We start from the raw sequence: 27990 nt of genomic DNA on the forward strand, positions 1-27990 counted from the left end.
TTCATTTTAATTATTTATTATTTTATCATAAATTCATAAAGGATTCCCAAAATTATGCATTCAGAGGATCATCCCCAAATGAGTTTTACGTTCCATCCACCGAAGAAATGGAAGGGTTCAATCCATTTTCACAATTTCCAGAGGCAGCAACTGCAATTCAACAACTACATTCGGCCGAGTATGGGTGCAGCTAAACACAAGTGAGCTACGACTCCACGACCCAACCCCCTCGATCGTCAACGAGGGTCGTGTCCGGGGTATGGCGATACTTCACTAAATCAAAATGGGCAAAGACAAATGCGGAAGGGGAAGAATCGTACGGGGTATGTAATTTCTGTGGAACCATTATCGACGCTGAGAACGGGACTTCTACGATGCGGCAACACTTGGAAAAGAAGCACCCCCAAATAATGCATCTATTCGGTTCATCTTCAACTGAACCTGGTAAGAAAATTCAAACTTGCTTAATTTTAATCCACAATCCTCAACTTTATCAACATGGCAATACAATGCACTCCAAGCATGAGAGGAAATAGTAAGATACATAGTTGCTACGAACTCTCCCTTTTCTTTATCTGAAAATACTGCATTTTTTTCCAGCATATTCCCCTATTAGTAGAGGTACAAGTAGAAGGGACATACTAAAACTTTATAACAAAATAAATATTCAACTTAAAAATGAATTTCAAAATTTTAGGAATATATCTATTGTACTTACTTCTGACATATGGGCTCGTAGATCAAAAACATATTTTTTAACTGTCAAAATACATTACTTAGATCATAATTGGGGTTTACAACAAAAATTGATAGCTTTTAGACCATTATATAATGCACATAATACTGACAGTATTTATTTTACAATTATTGAAGTTTTGCAAGAATATGTATTAACTGATAGAGTTGCAGCGTTGACGCTAGATAATGCAGCTGTTAACACTACGGCTATCTCTTTATTTGAAAAGAGATTGGATCCGTGTGGTGAAGGCAAATTTTTTCACTAGAGATGTGCTTGCCACATCATCAATTTGATTGTTAAAGCAGGTTTAGAAGCTATAAATTCGAAGATTGAGAGGGTGCACGAAGCTATCAGATTCATCGTCAGCGGTAGCAACAAAAGATGGCAGGAGTACGTCAAATATTGTAAGCAAGAGGATCCACCAGTTTGACCTTTGAAGTTATGCATGGACATGTCTATCCGTTGGAACTCCACCTATTTGATGTTGGAAAAAGCTTTGCCAACTGCAAGACAAATCACAAATTTCATCAACTGGAAGAACTGTTCACAAGAAGTTGTTAGCTATGATGATTGGATGGTTTACGAACTTTTTTATTCATTTCTTAAAGTTTTTTATGAATCCACTAATACATTAAGTGATATTTATTACCCTACTACTAATTTAGGATTAGATATTTTACTTCAAATTTCTAAAACTTTTGCTAAATATAGATATAATAACGTCTTAATGGAAATTGTTTCAAAGATGGAAAAAAAAAAAATACGAGAAATATTGGTTAGATATTCCATTCTTATATGGATTAGGCCTTATTGTAGATCGTAAGGTTAAATTACACATAGTTAATTGTATAATTACTAAGATAGGCCAACATTTAAGACATGATTATACATCTTATTTGATTAACTTTAAGCAAAAATTGGAAAGCCTTTTTTCTTTATATCAGAGCAGGTACAATGGAAGTAGAACGTCCAACAGAGACGACCAGTAGGACCCTATTCATGAAGACATATATCAAGGATCGAGCATGTGAACGTATATGGAACATGACGGAAGTAGCAGCTCCATCTCGTACATATATGGACCAAATGAGTTGAATCGCGACCACTACAACATTATAGACATATAGCTACGAAAATTAGCTACAGAAAGGAAAACTGTAGCAAATAAATATATACAGCTACAAAAGTCAATATTTATTGCTAATTAAAATAATTTTAGTGAAAAGATTTCCTCTCTCGAAGCTAATATTCATCTCTTGCTTTAACTTATTAAAATCGTGGCAATAACTAGTCATTTAGTTACAATTTGGTAAAACATTGTAGCTAATTAATGTATTTAGTTATAAACATTTTATTTACATGACATATAGTATCATTATTAGCTACGAGTTTAACTATATAGCTATTATTTGTAAATTAGCTATAAAATATTGAAATTTGTAGCTAATTAAGGTATTTAGCTATACAAATTTTATTTTCATAGTGGTAACAATATTATAGTATCATTATTAGCTACTAGTTTAAATATATAGATAATATGTGGGCATTAGCTATAAATTATTTGAATTTATAGCAAAATAAAGAATGTGAAAATTAATTTGCTACAATCCTTATAGTATGCAGCTATAGATATTCTAATTTATCCCATGAGTAATTATATTTTTATTACTTATAAATTAAATAGTTATACTCAAAAATAGTGTTAATCACACAGCTAAGGTCAATAGTAAATTATAACCTTCAACCAATAGCTAACTTAAAATAACTCTTCCCACATATCAAGCTTAGTTTCAATACAATTTAAATATGTCGAGCAAAATATTAGAATTTCTTTCACAATGTACCCTTCTGCAATAGAAACTTTTGGTCGACTTTTATTATGAATATAATGCTTCAATTTCCCTAAGAACCTATACAAATGTTTCTTCAACTTATTAATAACTTATTATAACCACACATTAACAATAAAAAAAAAAAAAAGTAGATATATGAAATAATGAAAACAAAATATTGCTATCCGTTTGGCTATTTGTTTGAGTGTCTAATGCTCAACCCGCTCTACTCATCTGCTAAACGTTCCATGTCAGTAATCAATAAGTTGGAGATCAATTTGCAAGTTCATTCTATGAACAAGAAATAAATAATTCATTACGAAGCTTAGCAATGGTAGGATTTAAGTGACTCTCGTCTCCTTATGATTTAATAAATTGTTTAATAAATCATTCTTAAGATATCAATTGCAATTAATTCAAACAACTCGTGATTTAATTCACAATATCTTTTCGTATTGTTTATAATAAGAATATAAATTTGCTTATAAAAATTAAACTTCGTGAATCATGTGAGACTATGGTTAGCTTGTGTAGCAACCCTACTATGTAAAGATTATTTATTTTATTCATCATTTATAATTCAAATTATTTATCTTAAATATGTAGAATTTAATTTTATGCATCATAATTTATGTAAGTTATCTTTTAAGTGTGAATAATTTAATACATAATTTATATACATTTCTAATTATAAGATTAATTAATAAGATAATTTGTTTAACCTTAGTTATGGTGGACTTTATTATTACTTAATTAGCCCATAGACCTTATTATTATTTAATTAGGTTAAGTCCTTTCAATTAAAAATCATATTTATACTTTAAATAGTATAAAGCCTATATTTTTCCCTAAAATATAAAAGTGACTATATTTTTTTAGAGTAATGCTACAACCATCGACGGTAGTGCACCGAATTTGTGCACCGAACGACGTGATAAAATCCTGACCGTTGATTAATATTAAGTTAAAATTAATCAATGATCATGATTTTATCACGTCATTCGGTGCATTACTGTCTGTGACCGTATTATTTTCCATTTTTTTTTATCCCTCCTTAATTTTCATATTGCGTCGGTTATTTATTTTTTATTTTTTTTAAGTTTTTAATTTACCACAAACACAACGGAATAAAAAGCAAGGAGCAACTACTAAAACTTTTGGAAGAATTTCCAGGCAAGATTCAGTCTTCAAAGGTCAGTTTTTCTATTTCCTTTCAATTAGGTTTAATTCCTTTGATCCAAATTACCATAAATTAGATTTTATTCCATTGAGCTTCTTGACACCCAAATTTGTAATTCAAATTACAAATGCACCACTTAAAATCGAATTAAATTTCTCTTTGTCGTCATAAACCTTACAGCCATCTTTTCGTTACACTCTACACAAGTAGTTGCTTTCGCACCTTAGATTCACATTCGAATTCTCACCCATCTTCATTTAAAGACAAGAAACTCAGAAAAGAACCCAATTTCGTCTATTGTATAGGTATGCATTTTTTCCAAATCTAAAAATTTCTTTTTTTTTTACTCTCTCTTTAGTTGCTTCTTAGTTACAAATTCTTCGTGGGTTTATGTTGACTTTGCTAGATATTTGGAAATTGGAAGCTGGGTGATTAAATTGCATTAATTTTTGGAAGTTTGCAGAGAATTTGTTATGTGTTTGATGAAATGCCTCTGAGAGAGAGTTCTGATGGTTATGATTTAGAAGTTATTAGTTTGAATCTTTATTACATTTTTTAGGTGTTTATTTATCTTTTTAGTGTTAGAACGAACTCAAGAGAATGAAATTCCTTTGATAATTGAACCAGTAGATTATGGGATTTTGATAACTTTTAACAAGTCAAAGTTAATAATGTACTTTTATTTATTTTTTGGCTGTGGAAATATATAGTTTTGGATAGAAAAGTAGGGGGCTATAGAACTGGTTGAATTATATATTGACTGAAGGAGTATTGAATTTCTTAGTGCTAGAACAAATTAGAGAGAGTTATTTTATATTTCTATGATTATTGTGTTTTCAAGCAGTTTCTAATTCTTTGGTTATAATTCTTGCCTCGGTGATTTGAGTAATTTTGTGATGAACAATTTGTTTCTTGAATTATATTAAAAGAATACGGAATTTTGTGTGATTACTGTTTTTCAAAAACACTGTATCCTATTGATTATAGAAAAATCTTTGAATTTCATGTACAAGTAGGTTTTGTATAGGAGGGTTGCCCATATTAATTCACTCTTTCTTTGATTTAAGGGACAATTGAAAGAAAATAAAAATAAATGAATAGTGAAGTTTTATGTCTTCTGCAATTTTTCTTGTATAGAGAACAGGTTTTTATAGTGGATGAAATATGTTGCATGATTTACTGAGCTGAATATTTTCCAAATAAAAAGACCTTTGTGTTTTTTGGTAGAAATTTTAGGTGAAATCATTACTGATAGACTAAATGTTCAAGAGTATCCACTGTATAATTTTGTGAGATCAATTGCTTTAGAGTTCTTCAGCGAAAGACTTCTTGTGTTTATGTTGTTCTTTTATTCTCTTTCTTATTTGCAGTTCTTTAAATGTGGTTGGTAGACAAAGATCCAAGCAGGGCAGTTTCAATGATCTGGGCCGCTATAAAAGCTGGGGACCGAGTTGATAGTGCTTTGAAAGACATGGCAGTTGTGATGAAACAGTTGAATGGATTGGATGAGGCAATTGAGGCGATCAAATCTTTTTGTCATCTTTGCCCTTATGATTCTCAGGAGTCTCTTGACAATGTTCTTATTGAACTTTACAAAGTAAACTATCATTCTCTTCCCCTAATTTCTTTACATTTTACTAGCACTTTTCTTTCATTTGTCTGATTTAAGTAGTTGCTGCTGGAAGTATAAGATTACTAGTGGAGGTTGGGTAAATCTGAGTGCTTTTGAATTAAGGCATATCTGTGTCATGTTTGATAAGATTTTGTTAGGATCCCACATTGAAAGGGAAAAGGGTTGGCATGTGGGTTATCAGTGGCGGATCTAGGAATTTCACTCTATGGGGGCAAAAAATAAACAAAAAAAAAAAAGTTACAAAATACAAAAAAATATCTTCCAAAAACACAATTTTTGTAAAAATAAAACAATTTTTCTACAATTGTCCTCAAAGAGTTTTCATATTCTGAAAACATTAGATAATTATCTCATTATCAACTGTATCAAATACATCTTTCTCAATATAAGTGACCAAGCAATCATTCATCCATTGATTTCCCATTTGATTGCGTAACCAACTTTTCACAAGATTCATTATAGAAAAAGTCTTTTCAACGATCACAGTCGCAACTAATAAAACCTATGCAAGTTTCACAAGCTTATACACCAACTAGGGCTGTTAACGAGCCGAGCCGAGCCGAGTTTTTAGCTTAACGAGCTCGGCTCGTAAAAGAAAAAGGATTCGAGCCGAGTTCGAGTCGAGCCGAGCCTTTAATTTATTGACTCAGCTCGACTCGTAAATAAAAAAAAATAAAATCGAGTGGCTTGCGAGCCGGCTAGCGAACCAAGTAAATAACATGTAATTTTTTTTTTTTAAATTCTGCGCAAGCGCGTAGCTTTTCTCCTTCCTCATTTATTACTCTTTCTTTTCTCTCTCTCTCATTTATTAGTCTCTCTTTCACTTCTTTCCTCTCTAATTTATTATTGATGTGCCTTCTTTTCTCTCTCCGGACTCCAATGGCAATGGCTCACGTTTCTCTCTCTTTTTGTTTTTTTTTTCCCTTTCTCCCTGTTTCCCTTGCTCTCTCCAGTCTCCACAACTTTGGTATTCTCTTCCTCTTCTCTTTTGTTACTTATTAGTTATTACCCTTTGCTCTCTCTTATTTTCTCTCTCTCTAATGGCGTCTGTTTCTCCTCTTTTCTCTTTCTTTCCTTCCTTCTCCTTTTTTCTTATTTTTTCTTTCTTTCTTTCATTCTTTCTCCTTGTTTCCCCGGCACTCTCCAGTCTCTACCAACTCTGATTTCTTTCCTTCTTTTTTTCTCCTTGTTTCCCTGCACTCTCTACCAAATCTGATGCCAACTGCCTAAAATGTTTTGGCTTAGATTGGTTTTAGGGGAAAGGATTTTAGTAGCGTTTTTAGGGATTTTAACATGGGGTGTGCTTTGTTATTTTTTCAAACTTTTTGTTTTAAAAATTTTAGTTTAATCCCATATACTTAATAAAACTCTTAAAACGCCCCTAACAATTCGAGCCTCACTTGGCTGGCGAGCCTAACGAGCCGAGCCGAGCCGAGTTGAGGCAGGCTCGAACTCGGCTAGTGCTCTCTCACGAATCGAGCTGAGCCGGCTCGATTCCAGACGAGGCGAGCCGTTAGCGAGCCGTACTCAAGCCGAGCCGAGTTGGCTCGCGAGCGGCTCGCCTCGTTGAACAACCCTAACACCAATGGATACAAAATGTCTTTTTTAAACTGAACTAAAATCTTAGCCAAATCATCAATTCCTTCTAACTCAGCAAAATTCATCACAAGAACGCTTGTCAATAACATAAGTCCTAATATGGTTCTCAAATACCATAAACTCAAGTGTAGAAAAATCAGTTGGATAAACCTGGGCAAAACGGATCAACTTATGCTTGTCAAAAGTAGAGAATGAAATACTTGGATCTAAACATGTCATACAAAGAAGCAGCTCAGTACTAACCTTAGTGAAACTAGTGTTAAGTTCTTGAAGTTGCATATCTATCACTGTATAAAACAATTCAACTCAATAATGATGCAAATTTTTCATGTGCTCAACTCTTCGTCGTGATTGCCTTCGAATTGCAAACATATCATTCATATTCAAAATGACAATATCATGTTTTTGGCAAAATGAAGAAATTTCATTCAACAAAGATTTCCATCCTTCATCTCTCAACAATTGTAACCGCTGTTTTGGAGACTTTGACTAGGGCCATAGCATTTACAACGTCTTGATGTTTTCTCTGCAATGCTTGTGGCAACTCATAGGTTTGTTAATTTAACTAAACACTAAAAAAAAAAAAAAGTTTAGAAATTGACAAAAACACCTTCATCCACCCACATTTGCCAGATTTTGGCCACCACCGCCGGCAGGTAGCCGAAATCTGGTATAATGGTTAACTACCAACTGGATCTGGTCGATATTGCGCCGATCTAGCATTTTCCGGTTAGATTCACCATAGATTTGGTCAGAAAATGCTAGATCTACGACCAAATATCTGGCTGTTGACGACTAGATCTTTGGTCATAGCTAGTCGTCAACGACAGGCATATCTTTAGCCATCGTTGATGACCAAACGGCCAAATCTAGCCGTAGATCTGGTTAGAAAAGGTCCTATCGGCACACAACCGACCAGATCCAACTGGTCATGCGCCAATACGACGACTCCGACCACCCTCCAGTGATGGTGGCCGGTTGCCAGTTGCCGGTATTTAATAGGTGAGTAGGGGAGTTTTTGTTAATTTTTAATATTTTATTACAGGGGTGTTTAGTAAATTAACAAACCTAAGATGATGTTTTATTAATTTTCAAATCCTACCTCGTAATAACCACCCAACTCTTACTTTTTCAAAAATCCTATCCAAAATAATAAAACAAACACACCCTATATAATTATAGAGTTATAGTGTTAACTACCTCTGGGTGGTTGAGTGATTCGATAAGGACTCTTGAATGTATTATTCAAGAGGTCTTAAGTTTGAGTCCTTCATCGGTTGCTAATAAGAGTAGTCACTGGAGCTCTTACTCAACGGTAGTTCTAAAGTCTTAGGGGATTAGTTGAGATACGTGTAAGCTGACCCGGATATTCACGGTCAACAAAAAAAAAAAAAAAATTATAGAGTTACGGGGTTTAGCTATTTTACTTCGGTTTGGTGCATGTAAAATTGTATCATCTTAGAAATTTGTCCATATCTGTTTTGGTCGAAATAGGTTGTTTTTTTAGAGTGTTTTCGTTATGAAAATTATTCTTAATCTTCCCTAAAGTCTGATATACAAAATTGCATAAGAAACAACAAAGGAAATAATGAGATAAACAAAAAAATATAGTTATAATTATTTAATACATACACATAATATATATATATATATATATATATTTTACTATTACAAATATTTTTTTTCAAATAAACATGTCAAACACGTTTTATTTTCTTATTTTCAAAATACTATTTTTAGACAAACATAAGTAATACATTTTCACTTTCACGATTTCAAAATATTAGTTTTAGACAAAGATGCCAATAAATTTTTTATTTTCTAAATATTCATCATTTAAATCAATTATTTACAATATTTACAAAAAATACAAAACAAATTCATAAATAACACATCCTTAAATTTCACCAATGATTTTCGATTTCAAAACTCTAGATTACTTGTGACAATTACAAAATTCAATGTCACATGTTCTGTTAAAAAAAGATTATTAATTAGGTACAAAATTTGTAAAAATTTGCAAGTCAAGGACATAAGTTCCAAATCGTTCAATTTAGGGATAAAAGTTCCAAACATTCAATTAGGGTTTTATTAACTTTGTGGGGGTGATAAATATGTAATTATATAGATTTAAATTATTCCTTTTTTAAAAATAAATTAAATCTAGAATAATTTTTTTAAAATCTAAAAATATCATCAAATTTAAAAACCGTTGAAGAAAACAAAGAAACAATTAAATAATTGAAAACTTTGTAGGCTAATTAATAATCTCCCGTTTGGTAAATATTTTTAGGCGTGCAAAAGCATTGCCCTTAAGATCAGATTTCCGCCCCATTGGAAGGATCTTCCCGATGCAAATGACTCTGGTGTGAACCGACCTTCAGGATACAATAACGAGCTTCTATTTAAGGTGCACTCTTTTAACAGAAGCTTAGAACAATATAAGAAAAAAATAGAAGTGGCGAAGGAGAGCTGGAAAAATAAAGAATGTAGAAGCAAAATGAATTCTTTCAAGTAGGAAAATTGTCTCTGCATAAAAGAGAATAAAACACCCCCTTTTATACTTGCCTCTTACATGTAAAAACCATTTTTTTAATTATTAAAATTAAAAATGCCCAGCATTTATAACAACCATTTTTAATTAAAAAATGAAACTGTCTAGCCATGATTTGAACTGTAAAGTAACCAAAGCAATTGCAATTGCATTCAAGTCATAACAGTCCAAAATTTTAATTACATTCAAATTATAACAGTCCAAAAATTTAATTAAAAAATTGGTATTTTGAAATACCATAATAGTAGCTATTACACCCCCCACATATTTCAAAATAACCAATCACCACTGATTATAGAATTTAATATTTATAAGTTGGTGTCTTTCGGACTATGAACCAATAATTGAGTAACTAAATGTGAGTTACAAAAATTTGGTGAAACTAAGTTTCTATGAACCAAAATTTTTTTTATGTAATTCAGGGGATTAGTTTGTCACACTAAATTATCTACATTGTACACTGTTATACGGTTAAGCACTTTATGGCCCTGTGCTAACCTGGATTTCATGAGTGCTCTAGAGATGCGTGTCTAAGCTCTTATAGGAATCGACCTAATTCTACACTCACATAGGTGAACCTCCATAAGGTGTGAATTGCAGTTTTTCACACCACTATTTATGTTGGCTATGGATTTCATTAAGAGTAATTTTACTCAACCTTATTCACTGCAATCAATATCATCTCGCCATAAGGAGGACTTTCTATATAAAATTCGATAATACTTATCAAGACAACAAGTGACTTGTTATTACCCTTATGAACCTACTTCTTGGGATCTCTAATCACATAGGTAGGGTTATTGTCACTCTTGCCTTATGCTTTACGCATAAGTCCCATCCCCCTCGACGTGTATTCCACTAACCTCTTATTTAGTGGTTTAGTCAGAGGATCGGCCAAATTTAACTCTGACTTCACAAAATCTAGGCTCACTACCCAAAATTCTAGTAGTTGCTTTATAATGGTATGTCTTATCTGGATAAAATTTGCTGCAGCCTGACAATCACAATGGATTGATACTGAAACAAGAGGGTGAGTTTCAATGGGAAGATCTGCTAAGAGATTTCTTAACCACTCAACCTCAGAACATGCCTTTTCTAAGGCGATAAGCTCAGACTCCATGGTAGACCGAGCTATGCAAGTTTGTTTGGAAGACTTCCATGACATAGCACCTCCACCAAGTGTAAAGATATAACCACTTGTGGATTTTATTTCATCTGAATCTGATATCCAATTGGCATAGGAATATCCTTCTAATATAGGTGGTGTACTTCCAAACGTTAGCCCATAATCAATGGTGCCCTTCAAATATCTAGCAACTCTGTCTAATGCTATCCAGTGATTCTTATCAGGATTATGAGTATACCTTTCTAATGACAGTATAAGCAATATCAGGCCTCATACTATTCATTAAGTACATAAGGCTACCAATGATTTGGGCATATATTTTTTGACTCCCACTATATTGTGTATTTTTCTTAAGTTGAGTATTTCCATCATAAGGAGTTGAGACATATTTACTATTTGAATACCCAAATTTCCTTAAGCAATTTTCAACATAGTGTTGTTGTGATAACTTAAGACCATCATTTATCTTAATGATTTTAATCCCAAGAATAACACTTGCCTCTCCCATATCTTTCATATCAAAATTTGAGGTTAGAAACTCTTTAGTCTTAATTATCACATCCATATTAGCACTAAATATTAACATGTCATCAACATAGAGACATATTATCACATAAGTATTGTCTTCAAATGATTTAGAATACACACATTTATTGAATCATTAATTGTATAACCATTTGAGACTAACACTTGGTCAAACTTCTCATGCCATTGTTTTGGTGCCTGTTTAAGTCCATAAAGAGACTTTACTAGTTTGCACACTTTATGCTCATTACCTGGGATAACACAACCCTATGGTTGTTTCATATAAATTTCTTCTTCCGGGTCTCCATTAAGAAAAGCTGTCTTTACATCCATTTGACGTATATGTAATTTGTAAATTACAGCTAAAGCAATTAATACTCTAATTGATGCTATTTTTGTTACAGAAGCATATATCTTTCTTTTGTGTATAACCTTTGGCAACCAATCTTGCCTTGTATTTATCAACTGATCCATCAGTCTTTAATTTCTTTTTAAATATCCATTTACACTCTATTGGTTTAGTTCCTGGAGGCAAATTAACTACTTCCCATGTATGATTACTAATAATGGACTCAATTTCATTATTTACTGCCTCTTTCCAAAGGGATGCATCATGAGAAGTCATTGCTTCTTCATAAATCTGAGGATCATTCTCTGTAAGAAAGACATAGTAATCATCACCAAAACTTTTGGCTTTTCTTACTCTCTTACTTCTCGTTATTTCTAACTCTGAACTTTCAGAAGAATTTCGAAGAGTTTCATTTCAAAGAGAACTCTCAAAAGTTTCATTTTGAGGTAAAACCTTTTCACATTTGATTTTCTTAGAAAAAACATTCTCAAAGAAATCAGCGTTTTTAGATTCAATGATTGTGTTTGCGTCATACAAACCAACCTCTTGGTTTATTACCATGAATCTATAAGCATCACTATTTTGAGCATAACCTATAAACATACAATCAATAGTCTTGAGTCCTAACCTTTTCCTTTTAGGTTCAGGAATTAGGACTTTACATAACACCCCCACACTTTAAAATATTTCAAGTTAGGTACATGACCTTTCCAGAGTTCATATGGTGTTGAAAGCATTGCTTCCCCCCACAAATTAAAAGGTGCTCCATAACTAATCAACATAGCATTCACTATTTCTTTTAAAGTTCTGTGTTTCCTCTCAGCAACTCGATTAGATTGTGGAGAATAAGGAGATTTAGTCTCATGTATAATACCATGATCCCTACAAAAAGAATCAAAGTCATTTAACTCATATTCACTTCCTCTATCTGTTCTTAACCTTTTAATTTTCTTATTGAATTGATTTTCAACTTCATTTTTATATGTTGAGAACATTTTTATTGCTTCATCTTTACTTCTCAATAAGTATACTCTAGTATATCTAGAGTGATCATCAATAAAAGATATATAAAACCTTTTTCCTCCTCTGGTCATGGTTTGTTTCAAATCTCCAAGATCATTGTGAATTCAACCAAGAAGCGCATTTTCTCATTCTAGAACTGGTTTACAAGTTTTTTTAGTGGATTTAAATTCCACACACACATCACATTTATCAATATTTGAAATATTGACATTTGATAATAAACTAATTTCTTTCATCTTTTTCAGATAACCATATTTCACATGACCTAATCTACCATGCCATAAATCTATTGAATCAATAACGTAAGCAGAAGAAGATGCATTTTCATTCATAATAACATTAAGTACATTAAGTTTAAATAACTCTCCAGAACAATATCCCTTCCCAACAAAAGCCCCATTATTTGACATTACAATTTTGTCACTCACAAAGGAGACTTTCACTCCAGCCTTTCCTAATACATAAACAAATATAAGATTATATCGAATGTTTCGAACATGTAAAAACATTACTAAGTGAGAGGGTTTTCCCATAAGTAAGTTTGAGAAGAATTTTCCTCTTTCCCAAAACAGGAGTAGAGCGGGAATCACCAAGGTAAACACATTCTTCTCCATCCCTCACTGTTAGGTATTCATAGAAAGAATTTCTATCTCCACAAATATGTTTTGTGGCCCCATAATCAATTATCCATTATTTCTTTTTAGCAATCATGTTCACTTGTGAGACAACCACAACAACAATAACATCACCTCCCTCAGCCAAATTGGCTTTAGGAGGATTTTTGTTGTCTCTAGTTTTTCTATATCTGCATTGGCTAGCAAAATGTCCGGTTTTCCCACACACAAAACAGTGTCCTTTCTTTTTGAAAGTGTTAGGGTTCTTTTTGTTAAACAATTTCTTGTTATTGTTCTTAATAACTCTGTAGTTTCTTGTTCTTAGGTTGATGAGGAGCCACTCGGTTTTCAACAACATTAGCCTTGGATGTCAATTCCTTGGCCTTATCGGCTTTATCTCTAAGCCTATTCGTCTCCTCAATCCTAATATGTACTATCACATCTTCTAAGCTCATTTGCTTCCTTTTATGTTTCATACTATTCTTATAATCTCTCCATGAATCTGGAAGTTTCTCAATTAAATAACTAGCCACAAAAGTTTAAGGAAGAATTAATTCTTCATTTTTTAGGTCATTTATCAATAAATGATAGTCATGGACTTGCATGGATACCTCTTTTTCTTCTACCATTTTAAAATCTAGGAAGTTTCCTATAGCATATATTTGTGATTTAGCATCCTCAACAACATATTTCTTTTTCAGGATTGTCCATATCTCATGTGCAGTTTTATAAGCGCAATAAACATCATAAAGCTCATTCGATAATGTACTGAGGATAGTATGACGACATACCTTATTTCCTTTCTTCCATGTGTCAAGTTTTTGATCAAAATTGTCTACTCTAGGTTTTGGTTCTTCTGATGTGAAATACTCTGCAAAACTGAGCACGTCTAGGGAGTCGAATACTTTTTCTTGCCACCTCTTGAAATGAGCTCCGACAAAGGGCTGAATTAATTTTTATAAATTAGGTACAAAGTTTGTAGAAATTTGCAAGTCACGGACATAAGTTCCAAATCGTTCAATTGAGGGATATAAGTTCCAAACATGGGGCGATAAATATGTAATTATATAGATTTAAATTATTCCTTTTTAAAAATAAATTAAATCTAGAATAAAATTTTTAAAATCTAAAAATATCATCAAATTCAGAAACCGTAGAAGAAAACAAAGAAACAATTAAATAATTGAAAACTTTGTAGGCTAATTAATAATCTCCCTTCTGATAAATATTTTTACATCGACATAGTAAGATAAGTACTTGACAAAGTTTGTAGAAATTTGCAAGTCACCGACATAAGTTCCAAATCATTCAATTTAGGGATATAAGTTCCAAACATTCAATTAGGGTTTTATTAACTTTGTGGGGCGATAAATATGTAATTATATAGATTTAAATTATTCCATTTTAAAAATAAATTAAATCTAGAATAAAATTTTTAAAATCTAAAAATGTCATCAAATTCAGAAACCATAGAAGAAAAAAAAGAAACAATTAAATAATTGAAAACTTTGTAGGCTAATTAATAATCTCCCTTGTGGTAAATATTGTTACATCGACATAGCAAGATAAGTACTGGACAAAGTTTGTAGAAATTTGGAAGTCACGAACATAAGTTCCAAATCGATCAATTTAGGGATATAAGTTCCAAACATTCAATTAGGGTTTTATTAACTTTGTGGGGCGATAAATATGTAATTATATAGATTTAAATTATTCCATTTTAAAAATAAATTAAATCTAGAATAAAATTTTTAAAATCTAAAAATGTCATCAAATTCAGAAACCATAGAAGAAAAAAAAGAAACAATTAAATAATTGAAAACTTTGTAGGCTAATTAATAATCTCCCTTGTGGTAAATATTGTTACATCGACATAGCAAGATAAGTACTGGACAAAGTTTGTAGAAATTTGGAAGTCACGAACATAAGTTCCAAATCGATCAATTTAGGGATATAAGTTCCAAACACTCAATTAGGGTTTTATTAACTTTGTGGGGCGATAAATATGTAATTATATAGATTTAAATTATTCCTTTTTAAAAATAAATTAAATCTAGAATAAAAATTTTAAAATCTAAAAATACCAACCAATTCAGAAACCGTAGAAGAAAACAAAGAAACAATTAAATAATTGAAAACTTTGTAGGCTAATTAATAATCTCCCTTTTGATAAATATTTTTAGGATAATGTTATTTGTACAAATTCTTTGTACATAAATAGTTTGTACGAACTTACGTGGCACACCACAAAGCATGCTATATGATATTGAGACCCACGCAACTTAATGTCGCATTAATATTATGTGGACCCTTATGCACGTGGCACTCACATTGAGTGTCAGGTAAGTTTGTACAAACTCTCTTTGTACAAAGAGTTTGTACAAATAGTATTACCCATATTTTTATATCAACCCCTGTAAAAAAAAAAAAAAAAAGGTCGTTAATAAAATTATAAGCAATACTAGTTTTACAAAGACACATACAAAGGGGGCATACACAGACAATCCTCACCCTTGATTTTTATGATTTTTCTCTCTCTCTCTCTTTCTCTTTTTCCGTTTTTTCTTTATTTTTTTCTTCGGGATGATATCACTTTGTAGCCTTCTTTGTATGAGTCTTTGTGAGGATAACATTTTTCTAAAATTATTAAACGAAGCCCTAGGTCCCAAATTATTATCGTTAAAGTCTAGAATGCCCTCATGATTCCTCTTTAACTTTACGAAATCCGGATCGTGCCAGTGGCTCCAAATTTGAAAATTTGAAATACCAAACCTCGAACGGTCATCAGAATCAAATGTACTTCATCCCAGCCGTTCATCCACTCTACTATCCACCATCCGATCTATCCTCACTCTCATTTCAATTTTTTTCTTTCTAACCAAACACCATTCCTTCATTTCTCTCCAAAGTCCCAAAATCTCGCTTACTTTTTCCTCTTCAAAACCCTGAACATCATTTTCTCTTCTAGAACTTAAACGACATGCCGTTTATATCGGAGACGGCGAGCGCAATAAAGAGCAGGTTCGGTTTCCACAGCCGTTCCGCTTCCTCGGAGACCGTGCCGTCGGTGCGGACATCTCCTGACCTTTCTGTCAAGTCGGCGGTGAGAGAGAATCCTTATGGCCAGTCGCAGACTGCAACGTCGACAGTTCGTAGTATCGGTGACTTGGAGGACAATGCCGCCGCCAGCGCTGGTTCATCTCAGATCTTCGAGGTTAATGAAGATCCATCTTTCCGGAAAGACCACAACGTTCAGGTAAGTTTTGCTCATTTTTAGTGAAACTATGTCATTTTCCTTTTGATGCAGTGAACAAGCTTCTAGACTACATAAATATTATATTATAAATTCTTTTGCCGTTCTCTTTTTTTTTTTTTTTTTTTTTTTTTTCTTTGTATTTTTTTTTTTTTTTTTTTATATATATATTTTAATTTGGCGATTATTACTTGTAGGTAATTATAAGGATTCGTCCTCTCAATAATTCTGAAATATCGGTACAAGGGCACAGCAAGTGTATTAGGCAAGAGAGTTGTCAGACAATTACTTGGACGGGGCATCCCGAGTCACGTTTTACTTTTGACCTTGTTGCCGATGAGAATGTCAGCCAGGTACCCTTTTTTGGCTCGTTGGATTATGTTGCTGTTGAATCCCCTTTGGTGTATGGTGTATTTCATTCGAGTAATGTAACAGGAGAAGTTGTTCAAGGTGGCTGGCTTGCCCATGGTGGAGAATTGCGTGGCAGGTTACAACAGTTGCATGTTTGCTTATGGCCAAGTGAGTTTTGTAATTAATTGTATTACTTGATTGAAAGTTTCAGCATGGTTGGTTTAATGTATGTCAAGTTATTTGATTTAGTTTGGTACTTTTCTTACAGACTGGTAGTGGGAAGACTCACACCATGCTTGGAGATATTGAGGGAGGCACCCANGGCTTTTCCATGTATAACCGCTGTAGGATTTCTTTTAAGTTACTAATTCCTTTTTGGGTTGGGCTTAGGAATAAGAATCCTTGTAAAACTAGGTTTAATCTCTTAAACCTAGTATATAAACATACTTTTCTCTTGTTATGTGTGAGAGAGCAATTCATTCATTGTAAACGAGCGAGGTGAGGCATATTGCAATAATATTGACTCAGCTGGACGTAGCCCACATTGGGTGAACTAAGGTAAATCGCGCGTATTATTTTTCTTTGTTTACTGTTTATTTTGTTTTACTATTATATTTTGTTCCTGTTGTTGTCTCTATTTCGTTCAATGGGAACATATAAAAAGGTCTAGATAAGAAACAGTTTTCTAAACTTTGGGAATTTATTAGCTGGGGAAATGCAGTGCAATGATCATATTATTCTGAAAGTTTTTCAAAATGAAGCCGTGAGTAATTTTTTATGCTAAAATCATTTGATTGCGCCGTTTAGGTTTTACTTTCTTATTTTCTCTCTTCCTATTGAATCTTATTATTCATTGTGTTTATATGACACAAACTATCATATTTCTTTTTTCAAAATATTATTGCCCATAGGAAACAGGAATTTAAATAGACATTTACTCTTTAGGTATTAATTCAAGTTTTGGGTGAGAGATGGTTAATTAAAACTGAAAATTGTTTCAGGGTGCTGCAAATCGAAAAGTTGCTGCCACAAATATGAACCGTGCCAGTAGTCGTTCTCATAGTGTTTTTACATGTGTAATTGAAAGTAAGGTGTGTAACTGTTTATTAAGCTATTTTCTTCTGTTTCTACATTTACTTTGAATTCTCAATAATTTTTAGATATATTTTCTTGAATTTAGATTAATGTGAATTTATTTGTTTAATTGAATGTTCATTAACAGTGGGAATCGCAAGGTGTAACTCACCATCGGTTTGCTCGGCTTAATCTTGTTGATTTAGCGGGCTCTGAAAGGTATAAGGATATAGAAAAAGATTTTTGAGATTGATAAAGAATCTAATAGCATCATTCGTATTGATTTCAGTTGTGTTTTTGGTCTGATAACAGGCAGAAAAGTTCTGGTGCTGAAGGAGAACGTCTCAAGGAAGCTACTAATATCAACAAGTCTCTTTCGACATTGGGGTATGCTGTCCTCACCTGTAAACCACTCTTTGTTAATGAAATATATGACTAGTTTGGTGATTTTAATCTTCTGTATTGACATTGGCAGACTTGTGATTATGAACCTTGTAAACGTATCCAATGGGAAGTCCCTCCATGTTCCTTACCGTGATTCAAAGCTTACATTTTTGCTTCAGGTAGACTGCCATTGCAGATTGAAAATAATCTATGAAGCAAATTCTGATACTCTATTGATGGATTATACAACATTAATTGCTAATAATAAAAAATAAGGCATATTAGTATGTGATCTGGTATATCATTATTCTTGCTCCAATTCCATGCTTTACAAAATCTTGTTCAATTTGATTTTGTAAGGTTCATAGAACCACTTTTCTTTTATCTGTGTTTTTCGATTTAAGATGTTCAAAGTTTACTACTATATGGTTTTGAAGATAGAACCAGAAATTTTTCTGTTTATATTTCATGGTTTAAGATTGTTTAGCTAATTAGATATTTGGCGGTTTGTAGTTTTGTGATCATCTATGTTTTTCAGAACATAAAGGTGCTATATGCAAATAAATTTCAAAATTTGTTTACTAAGGACTTTTTTAATGTCCTGTATAATCTGAAGATATACAACAGCATATCCAATTCTCATTCTCATTGTTTTGTTTTCAGGATTCACTTGGAGGGAATTCAAAAACAACGATAATTGCAAATATCAGTCCATCCACTTGGTCAGTCAATACTATATTTATTGTAATCCTGCTTAAAGTTGTAGTTTGTGCATCCATATACATAAAACTGTTTAAGAATTCTGGAAGTAACTTCTGCTTTTGAAATTTCTTGTAAAAATTGCATTTCTAGTTGAAATCAGTTCACTTAGATATTCGTTTCAACAAGCTTGATTTGTTGTTTAAATGCTGATACATGACAAATTTTTGGGTCGCTTGCAGCTGTTCACTGGAGACACTTAGCACTTTGAAGTTTGCACAACGTGCCAAGTTTATTAAGAACAATGTATGTGAACGTGACTGGTCAGTTTTCTTATTATTTTTTGGTTTAAGTCAACAAATGTAGAAGGCTATGACATTCAAGACTTTGCGTGCACAAAAGCGTATATGTTTATGTGGCTAATCAAATTAAACTATTCAATGTTGTTGCTGGTTGTTCTTCTTCTCTCTATTTTTTTTTTCTTTTTTGGAAGAATAGGTAAAGTCATTACGCAATCTTTAATTGGGGTTTCATCTAATACTTTTAGCTTTTATTTCTTGCTCATGGAAAGTTACTTTTAATATTCTGCAGGCAATTGTAAATGAGGATGCTTTAGGTGATGTTATTTCTATGCGATTGCAGATTCAACAGCTCAGGGTATTGTGCTTAATTTTTTATTCTTCCCCTTGCTTGATTATATTCTGGAAATGGAGTGAAGTGGTTAGCGTTATTTTAGATTTTATGTTGTGGCTTTTTTGACTTGATGTTTGTCTTACAAGGTAAAGTTTGGTTTTTTGAAGTACAAATTGACCTAAGATAGCTTATTGGAAATTTTGGACAAGAATCATTTCTCTTTCTCAAGAATTTACTTATTGTTCATTGTGGTTAGTCACTATTTAAAATTATCCATCGGATGGCTAAGCTAAAAATCTTCTAAGCTATATAATTAATTAGTCTTTTTTGCTGAACTACAGAATGATAATTAATTTATTCCTAGATGAAATCACTGTTTAGCTGTAGGAAGAACAGAACAAATAGATTGTTTCATTTGATCCTTAAGAAAGAAATTATCAGTGTTATATTTAATATTGTTCTCCCTGGCCTAAAAGTTCTGTTTGTTATTGTCTTATCTCATTTTTGAAGATTTTGATTTGCTCTTCCATACCTCAACTGTAGTTTTATTTTTTCAGAAAGAAGTATCTCGTTTACGGGGTCTAGTAAATGGAGGAGCTGAAAATCTGGTTAATGATACTTCTATCATAAGCTTTCCAGGCTCTCCAGGATCCTTTAAGTGGGAAGGGCTTCATGGATCCTTTAGTCCACTTACATCGGATAAAAGGATGTCACAGGTGAGCTCCGTAATTTTTTTGAAATATAAGAAATCATCTGTTTAGTATGTTTTGTTTACCAGTTTGTTTCTCTCACTGGTTTTTTTCCTTTCTACAGAAGAAAGACTATGAGCTTGCACTTGTAGGGGCTTTCAAGAGGGAAAAAGAGAAAGATAAAGCTTTGCAGGCTTTGGCTGCAGAAAATCAGGCAGCTATACGATTGGTATGCCCAAGAGAAATGCCCTATATTTTTAAGTAAATTAGAACTGCAAACAAACTGCCATAGATCAGTTTTTTATGTATTTATTTTACTGCAAGTATAAGATTAGGTTTGGCTAGTAATCTGTTTAAGGGGAACCATATATATCTAAATATTAGTCTATTATACATTCTGAAGATACCAAGATACCAAATTTTTTTAAAATATTTTCTGTTTGTCTTGATTGAATTAGGCAAAACAAAGAGCGGATGAGATACAGGGCCTGAAAATGAGGTTACGGTTCCGGGAAGCAGGAATTAAGAGACTAGAGGCAGTTACTTCTGGAAAGATTTCTGCTGAGACACACTTACTGAAAGAAAAAGAGGAATATTTGAAGGAAATTGAGGTTCTTAGAACTCAGGTTGACCGTAACCAAGAAGTAACCAGATTTGCTATGGAGAACCTCCAGCTTAAAGAAGAAATTAGAAGGCATGCTCTTTTCAAATGGCTCTTTCACTTTGATCCTCAACATTCCTTTTTTTATTTTTTTTATTTCACTTGCTTTTGTTGCAAATTTAAACAGAAGTAAGTTATCCAGGATAACTTATCTTTCTCAAAAAAGTCAGTGACTCATAATTTTGATTTAAACAAAGTTGGAATAAAAATTCTTTGTGTGAGGATAAGATGTTTAAGTTTCAAAGTTAACAGTGAGGAGACCTCCAAATAATTTTCAATTAAATAAGAAAACTAGATTATGCTTCTGTTTTAAAAGCAAAAATCTAGTCTCCTGCTTATTGATTAATTCGGTGTTTCATTCATTTATTTTTGTACTGGAGATGTTTATGAGCATTTATAATTTTTTTTCTTCGGAGCTTTCTTTGGAAGATATAGTTTGTCAAAATTAGTGGGATTCATTTTAACTCTGTTATCAATATTTTATGGGTACCTTAGATTGAGATCATTTTATGAGGAAGGTGAACGGGAGATGATGACTCAACAGATCTCAGACTTACAGAATAAGGTCCAAAATTATTTTCTGAAACTTTTGAACTCTATTAAATTATGTTAATTTTGGAATTTACATGTATCTGTTGATCATATATGCAGCTGCTAGAAGCACTAGATTGGAAATTTATGCATGAATCAGATTCTTCTATAGTTAAGGTACTTTCCTAGCTTTGTTTCTATTTTCACATCAAGCTAATTTAATGTGCCTTTTTTTTAAATTTTATTCCTGTTCGTCTACTTTCTAGAAAGGAAATTCAGATGTGGTAACAGAGGTTTGTGCTAAGGATGATTTACTGATCTCTGGCCAGGTAAATTTCAGATGTGTTTTTCCAGTATGGCTAGCTTCCTTTATGAATTTGCATTTTTGTCAATTAAAACTATGGAATTGACATAATGTAACTTAAATTTTAACAACCAAAAGCTACTTTGCCACAAATTAATTGTTATTGTTATGCAATTTTCCTAGACAAACTCTCCCTCTGTGATTCATAGTTTAACTCTAAGTAGTTGTTTCATGCAAACTTTTTAAATTCGTACTACTTTTGCTGTGACTTCAAGTTGTCAACAATCTTTTCCTATTTTACACAGTAATATAATTTTATTCTACCATTTTATAGTGTCTTTAACTTCTTCAGGGTTTGTAGTAAATGAGTTATCAATAACAGCTGGTTTTTACAACTAGGATTATGACTTCTTGAGTTATTTTAGGCTGAAACAATATAAATTCCCTATATTTCAACAATTTTGTAAGATTCGAGCCAAATTTTAATCTAATTTACAGTTTATCTTCTTGATATTCCACTGAATATCTATGTGGGGATAATAGTACCTTTAGCATTAAATAGTTCCTGACTTCATATAGGTGAATATAACATATATATATTTTTTATTATGACAGGAACCAGTAATACCATGGCGCTCTTCAATTAATGAGGAAAATGAGTTCCTGCGTGTCCAGGTAGATGATGCACTTAGATGAAGATTTTATTGTTGAAATTTGATTTCATCTAAAACAGATAGCTTTCATGTATCACATTAATCAGATGCAGAATTTTTTTACTTTATTAAAGGCTATTCAAAATCAGGCTGAAATGGAAGCACTCCAAAAAAAGTTAGAGTTCTGCCTCAAGGAAAAAGAGAAATTGGAAAGGTGATTGTTTTTATCCTTGTTAGTCTTGTAACTTGAACCATTTAAGTTGCTAGAAGTTTGTTTACATATCTTAATTCCTGGTAATTGAGCCAGTTCCAGCTCATTGATATCTTTTCCCCTTGAGAAGATGATTAGTTGTGTAGCTTCTTTATTGTTTAAGACCATGATTTGACTTTGTTGCCGGATTTTGATGTGTTAATATAAATTTTATTATCTGTCAGCAATGTGAGAGAATTGGTTCAAAAACTTCAAGAAGAGACATCTTCTAGAGAGATGAATGAAGAAAAACAGCATATTGGGCTTTCCACTTTGCCAACTAATCTGCCCATCATTGATTTTAATGACCAAATGGAGCTGAAAACAATGGTTGATGCCATTGCTACTGCAAGTCAAAGGGAAGCGGAGGCTCATCAGACAGCAATTATGTTGTCCAAACAGAATAACGAGCAACGGTTGAGGCTTGAGATCCTTAATGAAGAGAAAATTGAACTGAATAAATTGAATGATGAGCTAAGATTGAAGCTCAAGGTCTTAATTGAGGAAAAGAGCAAACTCATTGAATTGTACGAACGTGCAGCTGCAGAAAGTAACTCTAACACTCAGAATACAGTTGAGCTTGCTCAAGGTGGCATGGAAGAAGAGAATAGTGGTTATCTAGATGAACTTGCTCAAGAAAAAGAGGTTGAGATGAAAAAAGTGATTGAGAATCTAGAGCATCAACTTATGGAAATGCATGAAGAAAATGAAAAATTATTGGGTATGTATGAAAAGGCCATGCAAGAGAGAGATGAACTCAGAAGAACAATTTCTCTTAGTGGACAAAACAGTGCTGAAGTTAAAGGAGAGTTTGATTGCCCAGAAAAGCTTGTTGAAGTTGACGGAGGGGAGCATATTGCATCAGATGGACTTGGTCTCCCTGTTTCGAAGGGGCAGGATAGTGGGGAAAATCCAACTATGTCTGGACAAGTGATTTCCTTAGTGGGTATGCATGATGTGGAAGTGACCTTCGCTGACATGGAAATAGAGCCAATGAAATTTCCTAAGGAGGTCTCAGAAGATATAAATTTGGTCAGAGAGAAGCTGGGAAAAGCACAAGAAAAGCTTTCGGATTCTGCCAATACAGTTACGCTATTTGGTTCAGTTGAGAAGGCATTTGCTGAGGTTGATAAACTTTCAAGAGAAATTAAAGCGATGGAAGAGAGTGTCGAGGTCAAGCAACAACATCTTGGTTCCCTCAAACTTGTTTTCAATGAAATGCAAGAAAGAAAAGCTCTTCTGGATAAAAAGTTGTTGGCATTGAAGTACTCTCTATCAAACTTTTCTTCATCAGTTGCATACTTCGAACAAAGAGAAGCTCGATCAAGGGCAAGAGTAACTGCTTCGTTGACTTACCTGAATCAGAAAAAAGAGGAAGCAGGGCATCTTCAAGCCTGTAAGAGTGAAATTGAGGCTGCTATTAAAAGGGTTCAACGATCAGAAGTTGAACTGAGGAGCAATCTTGCGCTAGTGAAATCAAAACTTGAGGAAGAGAACAAAAGGCAGGAAAATGAAAAGGTTCTATTTGCCATAGATAACATTGAGAAAATTGACCATTCACAGAAAAATTGGCATTTGGGGGGTAAAGCTACTGAGTTGCTGAAGTCGGAGGAAGAAAAAACCAAGTTGCAAAATGAGATGAAGTTGTCTCGAGAAAGACTCGGGGTCGTGAAGAGGGAATTTGAGGATTTGACAAAGAAATCCTGGAAGATAGAGAGTGACTTGCAAACTGTTCAAATGGAAGTACAAAAAAGTTCAAGATCTACAGAGGAAATGGAGCTTGCACTTCAGGCTGTAACCCAAGAGAAGGAAACTCTGTTAGAGATTAGAGAGAAAGGAAAATCAGAAATTGAAAGCATGATTCTTGAATATCAACAACAGGTGTTTGAGGCTGATTTGAAGGAAGCCGAGATGAAGGTTTTGGAGGAAGAATTAAATTCACAATTGAGAAGACTAGAGGAGTTGCAAAAGGTGAGGGCTGCAGCTGCCGAGAAAAATTCCAAAATATTTGATCAAACGAAGTCTCATTCATGCTTGATATCAGGAAAGGTGGAAGAAGAGCTGAAAAGTGCATGGGGATATATCCAGGAGGCAAGGATTTTGTTGGGGCAAGAACAATTAATTGACAGTTAAGCGTTTTGCTTATGTACTGTTGAATTTACATAATTCCACACAATCCATTTTTCATGTAGTTGATCTTTCTGATCAATGATGTGATTCCTGTGTCAGCCAATGTGTAGTTTCTGTTGTTTAATACTAATTTTCTCTGATTTATTTTCACCCTTCAGAAGATGTACTTGCAGTATAAAAATTTGAACTGTTCTTCAAGGCTTTCCGTATCACAGATGGTAACATAAGATGATTGTTACAATCGAATCTCTTTGATAGTGGTATTGCTTTTTGGCTACATTGGGCTTATGAGTTGGTGAAATTAAATGCTACTTTTTTTTTTTAATCATTTAATTAAAATTGTACTTTTGATAGTTTTCTTGTAATTGGGTTGAAAAAATAAGTTGTGATTTGATAAATTATATGAAAATACCAAATAGGATGACAAAGTATTCGAGATGTGAATTTTGGAATAACTTTCGGAATGTGAAGTTTTCTTCGTGTATTGCTCTAAACTAGAGCTAGCGGTGAGTCATGTCGTACCTAAAAATTCAAGGTCTGTCGTGTCGTGGATCGTATTTACCAAGGTTTGTAAAAATTTATGTCTTGTCGTGCCGTGTGACTCGCCAAATTTGAAGGCCCACGGCATGGCTTGTCATATAGCGTGTCGTGGGCCTAGCACACGAGTCGGCCCACAATTTTTTTTAATATTTATAAATTTTTTTGATCACTCAAATATTTTTTTAATATTTAATATTTAATATTTTAGTTCACAAATATTAAAAATTAAATATTCAAAGTAAATGATACAACTATCTTAACTTTGATTCTAGTTTATTTCTTCATTAGAAATACAAATATATAAATATAAATATTCAAAGTAAATGATTGATAAAAAAAAATCATACGTCTTCATTTTCATTAATTTCTAAATTCTTAAAATCTTCAATTACATTCTCAACAACACAATATTGAAGCTTGAAATCTACTGCCATCCAATCTTTCATACACATAAGGGTTTTAACAACATTTGAATGTAAACTTGATCTTCTCTTGTCCAATACACGTCCACCTGCACTAAAAGTTGATTTTGATGCTACAGTAGAAATTGGAGGCATTAGTAAATCATGTATGATAGTGGTTATAGGATAAGTATTTTTGATGTGCTTTTCACCATCGAAGAATATCAAATTGATCATTTTGAATCATAATTTCAGCCAAATGATTCATGGTTAAATAATTTGTAGTTTCACTATATGAAGAGCTTGCACCTATCGATTGTTTACCTTTAGTGATGATAGATCAAATACGCTCTTTACCTCTGGAGGAACTTGAACTTGATGGTGGTTGTATATTTGTCGTGTTTTCACATTTGACTTCATAATTTGAATACGTTTGAAGTAATAAAGCTCTAACATTATCTAATTTTTTTTTTTTTAAAGGGGTCTCTAGATTTGCTGAAATTTCTTCTATCATATTATTTACTCCTGATAATTTTACCCTAGGGTCCATTACAATAAATAAACCAAACAGTATAGAAATTTTTTCCCAATATTTTCTAAATTTTTGTTTCCATTTTTTTTTTTTTTTTTTTTTTTTGCAATATCTCAAATAACTGCATGATTTTTATATTCTTTAAAAAAAAAAACTTATTTCCATTATACTATATAAGACTAAACAAGTTGTAGGATAATAAATACCAAAACATTTTTTAGTAGCATTATTTAAATGTTTTAAAATATTCATTAAGGAAAAACCAAGTTCCCAATGATTTTTAGTCAATTGATGATCATGTTGTTTTGTATTAAAAACATTGTGTAATAGCATTTTCATATGATTCACAAGATTTTAACAATAAATATGTGGAGTTCCAACGAGTCCTAACATCAGTTTCAAATTTTTCTTTTCTAACCCCATTTGCTTACACAAACTAGGATATTGTTGTAAACGTGAAGGAGATGATAAAATAATGATGAAATAAATGTAATTGTATGCCTAATTAAAGATATTTCTTTTTCAATTGATTTTAATCCATCTTGTGCAATTCAATTTATTATGTGACAAACACATCTAATATGAAAATTGACTTTCATAAGGTGGATTTTATTGTTTTGACAAAAAATCAATAACTCTATCATTTGATGATGCATTATCAAATGTGATAGAAAAAAAATATTATTTATTTCATATTCACTAAAAAATTTAGCAATTCTTCATAAATAGTTATGCCAGTATGTGGATTTCTTTTAAATATATGAAATGCAAGAATTTTCTTTTCTAGTTGCCAATCTAAATTAATAAAATGACCCGTTACACAAATATATCCTAACTCTTGGTTAGTGGTCATCCATAAATCAGAAGTAAATGAAATAACTCTATTAAATTTACTAAGTGTATTTTTCATATTTATTTTCATTTCATTGTAAATTCTAAAAATATCAGCTTTTAAAGTATTTTCAGGAACTCTCCTAAACGCAGATTGTATACTTCTTTGCATATACCATTCTAAAATTGGATCATCACCATATGAAAAAGGTTGATCGGTTGCGATAACGCCATATGGTCCCTCATGTTTTATTGACTATATGTGAAGCTAGAAATCTTGCCTATTATAATATTTGATTGACTAGTAGATGAATCACATATCATGCAAGTGCCCTTGTAAATGAAATTTGTTGTTGCCCTTTTAAATGTTGTGGCATTTTTTTGCAATGCTTATTTATATGCCTCCAAAGATGCCCAATGCCACTCATACTCGCACCAGCCAAACTAGAAGCACAATATTTTCATGTTGTACGTCGCACGATTTCACCACGAACTGTTTCTTGTGTTTGAATAAAATGCTCCCAAACCATGGACTTTTTTCTTTTCTTTTCTGGGGGTGGTAGTTGTGGCTGTGTTAGATTTTGTGGTTGTTGTGATGATGACTCATTATCAAAAACGTAAAGTCTCATTCATGCTTGATATCAGGAAAGGTGGAAGAAGAGCTGAAAAGTGCATGGGGATATATCCAGGAGGCAAGGATTTTGTTGGGGCAAGAACAATTAATTGACAGTTAAGCGTTTTGCTTATGTACTGTTGAATTTACATAATTCCACACAATCCATTTTTCATGTAGTTGATCTTTCTGATCAATGATGTGATTCTTGTGTCAGCCAATGTGTAGTTTCTGTTGTTTAATACTAATTTTCTCTGATTTATTTTCACCCTTCAGAAGATGTACTT

The 27990-nt window shown here is 32.6% G+C and overlaps 2 protein-coding genes across 2 annotated transcripts in view; both read left to right on the forward strand.

The window, feature by feature from the left end:
• The window catches only part of LOC116118658 (kinesin-like protein KIN-12E), an 82218-nt gene extending 59594 nt beyond the window's left edge, over positions 1-22624 (forward strand). Inside the window, exons 8-21 of the mRNA XM_031404644.1 lie at positions 18001-18071; positions 18165-18239; positions 18328-18415; positions 18900-18958; positions 19178-19241; positions 19527-19592; positions 20126-20284; positions 20382-20486; positions 20716-20951; positions 21414-21483; positions 21570-21626; positions 21716-21778; positions 22369-22428; positions 22541-22624. Of these exons, the coding sequence (XP_031260504.1) occupies positions 18001-18071; positions 18165-18239; positions 18328-18415; positions 18900-18958; positions 19178-19241; positions 19527-19592; positions 20126-20284; positions 20382-20486; positions 20716-20951; positions 21414-21483; positions 21570-21626; positions 21716-21778; positions 22369-22428; positions 22541-22624 (1257 nt within the window). The remainder of the gene's footprint in view (positions 1-18000; positions 18072-18164; positions 18240-18327; positions 18416-18899; positions 18959-19177; positions 19242-19526; positions 19593-20125; positions 20285-20381; positions 20487-20715; positions 20952-21413; positions 21484-21569; positions 21627-21715; positions 21779-22368; positions 22429-22540) is intronic.
• Positions 22625-22849: 225 nt separating this feature from the next.
• On the forward strand, positions 22850-27897 carry LOC116118663 (kinesin-like protein KIN-12E). Its single transcript, XM_031404649.1, has 2 exons — positions 22850-24700; positions 27736-27897. The coding sequence occupies exons 1-2, from the start codon at positions 22894-22896 to the stop codon at positions 27822-27824; spliced, it is 1896 nt and encodes a 631-aa protein (XP_031260509.1). The 5' UTR covers positions 22850-22893; the 3' UTR covers positions 27825-27897.
• Positions 27898-27990: the final 93 nt, after the last annotated feature.

Source organism: Pistacia vera, unplaced genomic scaffold, assembly GCF_008641045.1.
Source record: "Pistacia vera cultivar Batoury unplaced genomic scaffold, PisVer_v2 Contig852, whole genome shotgun sequence".
NCBI lineage: Eukaryota > Viridiplantae > Streptophyta > Magnoliopsida > Sapindales > Anacardiaceae > Pistacia > Pistacia vera.

What these genes read in the sequence shown, in the direction of transcription:
- LOC116118663 (XM_031404649.1), top strand. Translation starts at nt 22,894, where the DNA reads ATGAATGAAGAAAAACAGCATATTGGGCTTTCCACTTTGCCAACTAAT. An exon ending in TCATTCATGCTTGATATCAG is followed by an intron (nt 24,701 to 27,735) that starts GAAAGGTGGAAG and finishes GCTTGATATCAG; the next exon opens with GAAAGGTGGAAGAAGAGCTG.